Source organism: Suricata suricatta, chromosome 6, assembly GCF_006229205.1.
Source record: "Suricata suricatta isolate VVHF042 chromosome 6, meerkat_22Aug2017_6uvM2_HiC, whole genome shotgun sequence".
Taxonomy (NCBI): domain Eukaryota; kingdom Metazoa; phylum Chordata; class Mammalia; order Carnivora; family Herpestidae; genus Suricata; species Suricata suricatta.
The window spans coordinates 25,749,193-25,761,762 of record NC_043705.1 but is presented as its reverse complement, the minus strand read 5'-3'; the positions used below and the strand labels follow the sequence as shown (position 1 = coordinate 25,761,762).

The 12,570-nt window shown below is 36.5% G+C and overlaps 1 protein-coding gene across 2 annotated transcripts in view; it reads right to left on the bottom strand.

Moving 5' to 3' along the window:
• Positions 1–12,570, bottom strand: part of SEC24A (SEC24 homolog A, COPII coat complex component) — a 65,052-nt gene that overhangs the window by 21,481 nt on the left and 31,001 nt on the right. For both annotated transcript variants that reach the window (XM_029941930.1, XM_029941929.1), the window contains 5 exons: positions 11,587–11,696; positions 8,719–8,831; positions 6,401–6,519; positions 1,543–1,598; positions 238–444 (listed from right to left, as the gene is read on the bottom strand). In XM_029941930.1, coding sequence (XP_029797790.1) covers positions 238–444; positions 1,543–1,598; positions 6,401–6,519; positions 8,719–8,831; positions 11,587–11,696 — 605 coding nt within the window. The remainder of the gene's footprint in view (positions 1–237; positions 445–1,542; positions 1,599–6,400; positions 6,520–8,718; positions 8,832–11,586; positions 11,697–12,570) is intronic.

Here is a 12,570-nt window from a genome sequence, read left to right as displayed (position 1 = left end):
GTGGATCCAGTGTGTTGTTAAAGTCTGTAAGCCCGAGTTTAGGCTGGCCGGGCCTAAATTCGTAATAAAGCCCTTTGCTTTTGCAGGCATGATTTGGTCTCCCAGGTAATCTCTGGTTTTTGGGGCAATATTAAAATCTGGGCATAACAAAAAGTAAATTAAAAATAAGCTTTGTGGTCAAAGGGACAGCGTAGAGCACCAGTAGGTACAGTAACATACATGTGATGACATCCTCACCTTAGCAGAAGACCTTTGGTTGGGCTCCTCTCGTGGTCTCAGGGCTCCCACTCCAAGAGTAGGAAGTTGTGTTTGAAAGACAGACATTCGACCACCAGTTGGGGACATCAGCTTAAAGGCAGCCTGAAGTGCAGGACCCAAGGCACTCTGGGTTTCCAGGGTCTTGGTGAACATTTGTGGCAAAGTTTTCAGTAAATCTTGAACAAGCTTGTAAAATAAAGCAAGAAAACTCAAAGGTGTTACAAGTAAATTTTTTTTTCCACAAAAAGTCAGCAACTAATACAGTAGACAAGACACTGAGTCGTGATGATGGTCAGAGAATCTACAGACAGTACAGTAAACAATGAAGTTGGTCAAATGACGAGAAAGCCATTTTAAGTCAACATTATAAATTGGCAAGCAAGACAAATCAAAATTGGGGCCTTACAGTTCTTGCACATGCAGTAGTCCAGCAAGACTATAAGTCCAAAATGTATCCAAAAGAACCATCACAGCTTAGAGATTTGTTTTATTTTAATGCCATGAAACATGGCCTTCTCAATCACCACTACACACATTATTCTTTTCAGTTCCAAAGTGAGTTTAACTCTTCCCTACTGAAAAGTCTAAGATAGCCAGTAAATTTGCCAACTAGTAATACCACTACAAAAGAGAAACAAAATGAAAAACAACTACCTATTCAGGTTAGGTTGTACAAATAGAAAGTTAAAGGGAAAAAAAGTACTTCACACTACAGTGAAGTCACTGTTGCCAACAGCTGAGACCATAGACTTGCTAGTTAAAATGTTACCCCTACGGCATATATGCATGTACAGGGTAGACAACATCCCCCCTTCAGACACATTCTGTTCACCTCTCACTGTATTATGTCATGGCAATTTCCAGGCAGGTAATAAGTTTCTTCTGAACTGACCCCAATGACACTCTGTGAATCAGAAAAGCAAAGGGCACTGAAAGCAGCCTAGCTAAAGTGCTTCTATGTAGTGACCAGAAGCTTATCTGAGCAACCCTCCCCATTTCCCAAATGGCTGGCAAGGCAGGTCCCTTCAGGTTTTCCTCCTTTATGAAATAGGCTTATCTTCTACCCTATTACAAGTATCTTGCTATATTAGACTTAAAAGCCATCAGTTCAAGGGTAAACTCAAGAGCTGTTCATCTGATGAAGTTTAACTAACAGCTAATTATACAATGTTACACATCTTAAAAATGCCTCAGAAACAAACAAAACTTTACTTAAAGTTCATTGTGAAAATATAATCCTTCAATATTTTAATTAAGTATGTCAGATAGGAAAATGTGCCTTACCTCTTTACTTTCATTTAAATTTACTAATAGGTTCTCTGGCATAGGTATAAAAACATCTGAAAAATAAATAAATATTTATTTTAAACAAAACTTAATTGTTAAAGATGTTCCACATACTTAACACTGATACAATTAACTGCCCCCATATTTAAAGAAAAGCCACCTTCTCTATTATTACATATAGAGCAGTGTCTATGTTCAAAAGGCCACCAAAGTAGCATTTACTTAGGCATTTACTGCAACTTATCTGTTACTGCATATAAGGTAAATAGCCTCCTACTTAGAAAATATTGATCGGTAAGCACTCAATAAGGGTTTGCAGAAGCACTCTGCTTCTTAGGTGACAGACAACAGTTTAGAATGCTACTTTACATTCTTGCTTAGCCCTGAAAGCCAGCAGTCTTAGCTTTAAAAAAAAAAAAGAGAATAGCCCACCAATTGCTCTTGTCATTCAAAAAGCAGTTACTCTCATAAATGAGGCCCCCACCGGGCGCTATACTCATGAAACTACAAAATCAATTACGGCATAAGATATGCCAAGTGACCCCATGAGATGAGCTCCTCAGGATTCAAATTTATTGTTATTTAGGAATTAAATGCTCTTCCTTAAAAAGGAGGTAAACAGGGAAGGGAAATGTTGGTGGTAGTAAAAGATTACGAGAAGTCTCACTTTCTACATTGGGGTACTGTTTGCTTTTAATTTTTTAAAAAAAGGCTCATTGCAATGTTTGTAAAAAGTAATACCCCAAAAAGTTATTTGAAACATTATTTACTTTACCGGTCACATAAAAATTCTACAGTCTACTGTTTAGATTTCTTCTTTTTTCTTTAGAATTAAAAAAATGTTGAAAGTTTTATTCAGATATAATTTACAAAACAGAGACCTCACCTTCATAGAAGATACAGTTCGGCAATTTTTTTATACATTCACAAAATTACACAATCATGACCACGAATTCCAGATCCTTTCCATCATCCCAAAAAGAAATGCCACATGAATTAGCAGCCATTCTTCATGACCCTGCCAACTCCCATAGTACTAGGCAGCTGTCAGTCTGTCTCTGGATTTGGATATGGTGGACACATCATACTAACAAAGTCACACTATGAGGTCCTTTGTGACTGGCTCTTAAAACATAGCAAAAGGCTCACCCATGTGGTAGCATCAATCAGTACTTTATTCTCTTTCATTGACAAAGATTTCGTTGTATAGATACACTTTTTCGTTTATTTGTTCATCAAATAATAGGTATTAACATTGTGTCCACTTTTTGGCTATGTTGCTATGAACATTCATGTGCACATATTATTAATTTTCCTGAGTATATAAATATTGAGTAGAATTGCTGGATCATATGGTAACTCTATGTTTAACTTCTGGAGGAAGTGACAGACTGTTTTCAGTAGTGGCTGCAATATTTTCCATTCCAAATAGCAGTACACGAGAGGTCTAATTTCTCCATTTTCTTGCAAATACTTTACTTGTTACTGTCGTTTTTTTAAACCCTTGCTATGTGACATACAGCAAGGGACATTCCATCTATCAGCTTATGTATAAAATTGAGAGGATGGACCACATCACTGAATTCACAATTTGGCCCATCATCAGAATCATCTGCTCAGCGATTTTATTTTATGCAAAGTAAGTATCTAGGTAAATAGGTTAGGGAACAAAGCTGATTTGTTGTGAGACTTAAAATAACCAAGACAGAAAGAAGCTCTCCTCACCTACTGCCCTTAAAGATGTACAGTGAATCCTCCCTATTTGTGGGAGGATTTGCCCTATATTTGCCAATTTGCCTACTTAGCAAAATTGTAATCACAAAACCAATACTCCGGAAGCTTCCATGGACATGCACAGACATGCTGAAAGCAGTAAAAAAAATTTGAGTTCTGAATTTTCTAGTTAAAGATAGCATCTCATTATCATTTTCATTTCTATTTCCCTGGTAACTTAGGAGATGGAGCATCTTTTCAAGTACTTATTGGCAATCTGTTTATAGAGAATATTGAACACTGTGTACTGAATAGAGACATGCCTACTCAAATCTTTTGCCCACTTTTTAATTAAGTTGTTTTTTTTCTGGTTAAGTTGTAGGAGTTCTTTATATAATCTAGATATAAATTCCTGATCAGATATATAATTTGCAAATATTTTCCCATCCTGTGAGTTGGGTTTTTACTTTCTTGATGGTGTCCTTTGAAGCACTAAGTTTTTGAGAAAGCCAAATTTATCCTTTTTTCTCTCTTCTTTTTAAAGTAATCTCTATGTCCAAAATGAGGCTCAAACTCATGACCCTGAGATCAAGAGTCAAGCATTCTATCAATTGAGCCAGCCAGCCTATTTTTTCTTTTGCTGCTTGTGCTTTTGGTATTATATCTAGGAAATCAACCAATCTAAGGTGACAAAGATTTACTTCTGTTTTCTTCTATTTTAATCTCACACTCCAAGGGCACCTGGGTGGCTTAGTCAATTAAGCATCTGACTTCAGCTCAGGTCATGATCTCACAGTTTAGGAGTTCAAGGTTGCATCGGGCTCTGTGCTAATAGCTCAGAGCCTGGAGTCTGCTTCAGATCCTGTGTCTCCCTCTCTGTCTGCTCCTCCCCACTCACACTCATGCTCCCTGTCTCTCAAAAATAAATACATGTTTAAAAAAATTTTAATCTCACACTCCAGTCTATGACTTTTGAGTTAATTTTTCTTAATTGTGGTTGTGAAATATGCAAAATATGTGGGATCAAGATTCACATGCCCTACCAACTGAGCCGGCCAGGCACCCCTCAACTTAACCATTTTGAAGTGTACAATTCAGTGGTAATATGTACGTTTGCAGTGTTGTATAACCTCACCATTATGTATTTTCAGAATGTTTTCATCACTGCAAACTCTGTACTCCTTAAAAGTAACTCTCTAACCCCACGTAACCTGTATTCTACTTTCTATCTCCATGAGTTTGCCTATTCTCAGTATCTCATATAAGCAGAATCATACAATCCTTGTCCTTTTGTACATAACTTATTTTATTTCACATGTTTTCAAAGTTCATCCATGTTGTAGCATGCAACAGAATTTCATTCTTGAGCATATGCATATATCACAGTTTATCCATTCATCTGCTGATGGATACTTGAATTGTTTACATGTTTGGCTACTGAGAATAATGTTGCTATGAACTTTGGTATAGGAGTATCAGTTTGCGCCTGCTTTCAAATCTTTTAGGTATATAGTAGGAGTAGAATTGCTAGATCATAATGATAATTCTGTGTTCTACTTTTTTGAGGAGTTGCCAAACTGTTTTCTATAGCACTGTACCATTTTACATTCCCATCAGTAATGCATGACAGTTCTTGGGTTTCCACATCTTTGTCAAGACTTACTATTTCCTATTTTTTTTTATAATAGCCACTGTAATGGATGTAAAATTGTATCTCACTGTGGTTCTGATATGTGTTTCTTTTTTTTCCCCTTTGATTTTAAGGGTATTATTTATTTATTTTTACTTAGTTAACATACAGTGCAATATTTGGTTTTAGGAGAATTTATTAATTTGTCACTTACATACAACACCTAGTGCTCTTCACCACAGGTGCCTTCCTTAGTACCCATCAACCCACCAACCTCCCTCTGTCAACTAGAGTTTGTTCTCTGTCATTCAGTCTCTTCTGGTTTGTCTCCTCCTCTTCTCTTCCCTCCATTCCCAGATGTTTGTCTGCTTGTTTCTAAATTCCACATATGAATGAAATCATATGGTATTTGTCTTTCTCTAATTGACTTACTTCACTTAGTGTAACGCATTCTAGCTCCATTCATGTCACTGCAAATGGCAGGATTTCATTCCTTTCGATGGATGAGTGATACGCCACTGTATATATACTGCATGTCTTCCTTATCCACTTAGCAGTCAAGGACATTTGGGCTTTCCATAGTTTGGCTGTTGTTGATAAGCACACCTCTAATGACTAATGATGTTGAGCATTTTTTTTTTCATATGTTTATTGACCATTCGTGTATCTTCTTTGGAGAAATGTCTATTTCAGTCCTTTGCCGATTTTTGAATTTATTATTTTATTATTATTGAGTTCAGGAGTTCTTTACATGTTCTAGATATTAATCCTGCATCACATATATGATCTGCATATATTTTCACCAATTTTGTTGAGTCCTCTTTTCAAAGTGTTCTTTGATGTATAAAAGTTCTTAATATTCATGAAGTCCAACTTACTTATTTTTTATTTTTTTACCTCTGCTTCTTGGCGTATACCCAGGAAATTGCTGCCAAATCCAATATTATACAGATTTTCCCCCTATGTTTTCTTTTAGGAGTTTTACAGTTTTAGCTCTTAAGTTTAGATAGTTGATCCATTTTTTTAAGTATGTTTTAAGTAAGGGTACAACTTCATTCTTTTGCATGTTCATTTTCCCCAGAACCATTTGCTGAAAAGATAGTTTTTTCCCTATTGAATGATTTTGGTATTCTTGTCAAAAATCAATTCACATATATTTGAGGGTTTATTACTGGGCTCTGTATTCTATTCCATTACTCTTAAATGTCTATTCTCAAATACTTTTTGAATGAATGAACAATAAGTGAAAAAGAAACCAACATTTAATCTGAGTTTGAATATTATAACTTGTTTTTGTTGCCTTGTTCAGAACACCTCTACTACTGTTTCCTCTTCTGTAAATGAGGGGTTAGACTGAAGGACTCTTATAATTCTAACAAGCTTATGATTTTATACTCCAGGTCTTTTCCCTCAATCTAACAGAGTCATATCATATACACCATATAACATGATATAGTTCTAACACTGAAAATTCCTAAGACATTTCAATAATTTAAAGTGTATAATATATACCTTCAATATCTGAAACTATTAGCATTTGAGGTTGAGAGAGACCTTCTTGAAGACTGTAGAAGTGGATTGTACTATCAAATGTTATAAAGCCAATTTTTGTCCTAGTGTTGCCAGGAAGCCTATAAACAAATTCAGAAAAGTATTTTGTCAGGTTTTCCCATATACATACATATATAAAATATCTGTGAAGAGTTAACATGCAAATAACTACTTAGGTAGTATGGAAATTGGCCCAACATAAATGCTTAACCCAAAGTTTAATTACTATTAAAATATACCCTATTCAAAGTGAAAACACTGCATGAGCCAATCAACCAAGCCAAGCAATAATAAAGCAATCCAAAACTCATTACACCTATATGAAGTTAAATCACATAGGAAATGACAGATAAAAAAATACTTGAAATTGTATACAAAACTCTTCATGTTCTTGTAGTGAAGATTTTGTAGATGATATTAATTTACCAAAAATAGTTCAAAAAATTACCATTTAGCAACTCCAAAATATAAATTAAGGTACTGTACATCTTTTAAAAGCTTACCCAAAGGCGCCTGGGTGGCTTAGTCAGTTAAGCATTCGACATGATCTCACAGCTCAGGAGTTCAAACCTCACGTCAGGCTCTGTGCTGACAACTCAGACCCTGGACCCTGCTTCAGATTCTGTGTCTCCCTCTCTCTGCCTCTCCCCCATTCACATTCTGTCTCTCTCTCTCTCAAAAATAAATAATAAAAAAAAAACACTTAAAAAAACTTTAAAGTTTACCCAAATCTCTTCTTACAAGGTTTGTCTTAAGAAGTGCAGCAAGGGGCATCTGACTGGCTCAGTCAGTTGAGCGTCGACTTCAGCTCACGTCATGATCCCACAGTTCGTGAGTTCAAGCCCTGCATCAGGCTTGCTGCTATCAGCACAGAGCCTGCTTGAGATTCTCTATCCCCTGCACTCTCTGTCCCTCCCCTATTCTCTCTCTCTCTCAAAAATAAATAAAACTTAAAAAAAAAAAGGACGAAGAGCAACGGAAGGATTAGTCTTAAAGACCTTAAATATGTGGACCTACAGTTTCTTAAGGAGAGGGACAAACTAGTTCTCATTCTTGTTGCTCACGCTTGGGTGAGTCAGTGGAGTTTCACATCGACAGACAATTCTCATACACAGTCTAAATTAAAAATACAAATACTGGGTGTGCCTGCGTGGTTCAGTCAGGTAAGCATCCAATTCTTGATGTCTGCTCAGGTCATGATCCAAGGGTTGTGACATCAGGCCCTACATCAGACTCTGTGCTGACAGCTCAGAGTTTGCTTGGGATTCTCTTGCTTCTTCTCTGTGTGCCCCTTGCACGCATGCTTCTACACGCACTCTCTCTCTCAAAACAAATACATAAACTTAAAAAAAAATGCCAGTAAGAACAAGGAGGCTCCTTTCACCAAGGTGAGGGATTTAGTCCACTCCTGATAGATAAGGTCGTTCATATTCTTCTGTACAACACAAGAGCACTACACTTCATTACACTGAAAAGCTACTCTATCTTTTATGGGTTACACTAAGTATCTAAGGAACCATTTAACATACAGATTGTTAAGAGACTTAAGAGATAGGATAACTAAATGCCACTTGTCCACACTGTTTGTATTCTTATTTCAACAAATTCAGAGTAAAAAGACATTTCTGAGATAACCAAAACCTAAAATTGAACCAGGTATTAAGTCATATTATGGAATTATTGCTAATTTTGTCTAGTGTAATACTTGTATCTTAGTTAGGGTTAAAAATAATTCTAAGTATATATAGCTGACTATGGTTGGAGGTAAAATGCTCAAGGGAAAATTTGTGTTTATGTATGGGAGGGATTAGATGGAACAAGAACAAATGAACACTAAAAACGTTGAAGATAAGGGATAATAAGTACTGGAAGTTCACTACAGTCTTTCTATTTACTACATGTTTGAAATTTTTCCATATAAAAAAGGTGAGGGGTACCTGGGTGGCTCAGTCGGTTGAGCATGTGACCTCAGCTCAGGTCCTGATCTCATGATTCAAGGGTTTGAGCCCCACAACAGGCTTGCTGCTGTGAGTGCAGAGCCAGCCTCACATCCTCTGTCCCCCTGCTCTCCTCCCCTTCCCCGCTCATGCTCGCTCTCAAAATGAATACATATTTTTAAAAAAGTTAAAATAAATTTATGTTTCTCAGAGAAAGTGAAATCTAAAGTTAATGAACCAATTTAAATGGACTTTTAGAACATAATTATATAGCGTTTTTCCATTTTGAAACTACTTATTCATTTTGCTAGTTTCAAATTTAAGATGAATTAAGATACTTACAAATCCAGATTGTCTAACAAACTCTGGCAAACTGTATTCAAGTATCCAGTTTCAACTGCATTGTGAGATACATCAAACACAAAGAGGTACACTGGAGGTTGAGGTGGTCGTAACTGAAGAAAAGAAAGATCTCATTAAATACATTTAATAGGATTAAATCTAAACTTACAGTGTGTCTGGTCCACCTACAGCAAAACAGTAAACATTATCTATATAGTAAGACAATTATAAACAATATTGGATTAAGAAAATAATACAGAAATAATAAAAAATTTAAAAATAGGCAAACCTATATTTTTTTGAGACACATACTTAGAAAAAAAAAAAAAAATGAAGATGTGATTGCCCTAAGTCACAAGAGTTTTCCTCTAGGGACAGGAAGAAACGAAAATGTGATCAGAAGGCATTCTGGGAGTACTGGCAATGCTCGATTCTGACTTGCGTGGCACTAACACAGGTGTTTATTATTTGGTAACCTACACGTTTATGTTTTATAGGTTTTTCCATATGTACACTGTCTTTTACAATATAGGGAAATTATAGTTGTGACCTAATTTGTCAAGTTAGCCTGAGCTGGTTCCTTAACCAATGCATTTCAGCCAAGAACCATAAAAAAATACAACTGTATTTTAAAATTCCAAACTTAGGGACGCCTGGGTGGCTCAGTTGGTTAAATATCTGACTCTTGATTTCAGCTTAGGCCGTGATTTCACAGAGATCAAGCACCACTTGAAATTCTCTCTCTCCCTCTCTCTCTGCCTCTCTCCTGCTTGCATGTGCCATCTCTCAAAATTAAACAAATAAATATTTAAAAGAGAGTAGAATAAAAAATTCCAAACTTAAAGATTTGTTTCTAATTCAATAAAAAGCACCAAATAACCACAATGAGAATTGGGCATGTGGTATACTAACTCTTATATTTTCATGTACAGATCACTTGCCAAATTCATAGCATCTATCCTATGAGGTAAGTGAGGAAGGAGCAAAGCATCTTACAATAGGCAAGTTTACAAATTTAAAGGAAGCCAGCTTTCCAAAACCTGGGAGATAAAAAAGAGATCCAAGGAGAACAATTCAAAAGAACAGAGGCTTCTGATTTTTTGGCTTTAATTCAACAAAGAGACAGCTACACTACAGGAAACTATTACCAACCAGTTATTTATTATATTTTTAATGTTTATTTTAGTTTTGAGAGAGAGAGACAGACAGACAGACAGAATCTGAAGGAGGCTCCAGGTTCCAAGCTGTCTGCACAGAGCCCAATGCGGAACTCAAATTCACGAACAACAGCATCATGACCTGAGCCGAAGCTGGTGCTCCACCAAGTGAGCCACCATGGCGCCCCATTACCAACCATTTAAATGTCACAAAACTGTCTTACACTCACCTTTTCTGTGGTGAGAAGAAAATGCACCCTCATAATTTCTATACCAAAATGGCACCCACTACCCAGATAAAGATTGCCCCACAAAAATATTAAAAGTTCATGTTAAGTCTTATCTTCATATTCCCTTTATTTAGAGAAAATTACAACATGGTGGAATAGTAGCCAAATCAAAGGCATGGATTTTTACGTAAGCCCTTCCACTCACTTAAAGGATATTTAGAAAGTTGCTTAACCTAAGTCTGTTTTCTTTTCTGTAAGACAGTTAACAACAGCATTCCCCTAGCGTATTTCAGACAGTTGTTTTTGATGATCAAAAATATCTAAGTGTTAGGATGCCTGGGTGGCTCAGTACACTGGGCATCTGACCACAGCTCAGGTAATGATCTGTTTGTGGGTTTGAGCTCTGCTGCCAGCTCTGTGCTGACAGCTCAGAGCCTGGAGCCTGCATCAGATTCTGTCTCCTTCTCTCTCTGCCCCTCCCCTGCTCGCACTCTGTCGCTCTCTCAAAAATAAAATGTTTATTTTTGTCAACAAGAGAAAATAGAAAGAGAGGGAGACACAGAATTTGAAGACAGGCTCCAGGCTCTGAGCTAGCTGTCAGCAGAGAGCCCGACTTACAAATAAAAACAATTTTTTTTAGGGGCGCCTAGGTGGCTCAGTTGGTTAGGCATCCGACCTCAGCTCAGGTCATGAATTCTCGGTTCATGGGTTCGAGCCCTGTGTTGGGCTCTGTGCTGACAGCTAGCTCAGAGCCTGGAGCCTGTCTTCAAATTCTGTGTCTCCCTCTCTCTCTGCCCCTCCCTTGTTTGCACTCTGTCTCTCTCTCTCTCTCTCAAAAATAAAATAAAACATTAAAAAAAAGTGTAAGTGCTTTATAAAATGTAAAATGCTAATTTAAACTAAACATAATTATTATTTTAAAAATGCAAGACTTCAGATATTCATACAAATGTATAATAGTACTTGCAAAAGAGTGTTTACCATGGCATTAGAAAATGTTTAGAAGTGACTGAAAAGTGAATATGGTACCAATATTACAATGCAAATTTCTGGACTGATGTACAAGAAACATAAGTGAAACTTTACACTTATACATTTCAAATTTACCCCTGTGTACTTAACTACTTTTGTGATAAATAAGTATAACATATAAAATTTAAAAACATATAACTTTGTTAAAGGATGATAAAGTGTTTTATTTAAAATCTAGTACTAAATAATATAAAAAATATAATTTATATAACTTTATATAATAGTATATAAAAAATGAAAGCAGGAAGCCTGAGTGGCTTAGTCAGTTAAGCGTCCAACTTTCTTGGTTTGTGAGATCAATCCCTGCATTGGGCTCTGCACTGACTGTGTGGAGCCTGCTTGGGATTCTCTCTCTCTCTCTCTCTCTGCCCCTCCCAGTGTGCATGAACAAGTGCTTTCTCTCTCAAAAAAATAAGAAAGGAAGGAAGGAAGCAAGCAAGCTAGCTTACCATGTATTCTGAAGGAGCCATAAACTCAATCGTAGCGTTCTGAACTTCAGGTCTTCTGTGAGGTTCTCCATAGACTCTGGTCAAAGGGTTGTACATGAATTCTTCAGGAACTATATAAGTTAACAACATACAATGATAAAACTGAAAGGATTAAGTTTAATTTATCTTGCATTTAGCTTTTCTCTTACTTTGAGGATTTATAAATAAGCCAATATGGAAAAAAATTAAAGGATATACTTTGTTTTTTGAGATCCATTGAAGATTCCCTCAAGTATGTCTTGCTTTTACAGCTACAATCACTGTGATTTTTCTTTTCCTACCTTCTAATTTATACTTTGTCTCAATTCTTGCTAACACTGCTTTCCTAAAACAGCTTACAAGAATGATAAAAATTCACTGAATACTATTATCTTACATGTGAGATAGAATTTTGGGTTAAACTTCATAACAATACATGAGTATTAACACTGACATGAAATGTACAGCCTCCAGCTGCCCCTAGAAAGCTATGGTAAAAATACCTCAGAGGCTAAAGCTAAAAAAGCCTAACCGTTCAGTCACTTCCATTAATTAATGAGGCCTTTATGGAACCTCAGTTGCCTACCATTTATAACACACTAGTACTCAAAGAATATTTTCTTTTTAAAAAAAATTTTTTTAATGTTTTATTTATTTTTGATAGAGAGAGACAGAGCATGAGAGGGGGAGGGGCAGAGAGAGAAGGAGACACAGAATCAGAAGCAGGCTCCAGGCTCTGAGCTAGCTGTCAGCACAGAGTCTGACGTGGGGCTTGAACTCACGAACGTGAGATCTGACCTGAGCCGAAGCCGGAGGCTTAACTGACTGAGCCACCCAGGCGCCCCAAAGAATATTTTCTAAATTATCTTTGCACCTGTCTTCCCCTTGACTGTTTAGAAATTCAAATTCCTACGTATGTTAAAGGGTAAGCCATAGTTCATGAAATGGTCTGGGCTGCATATGAAA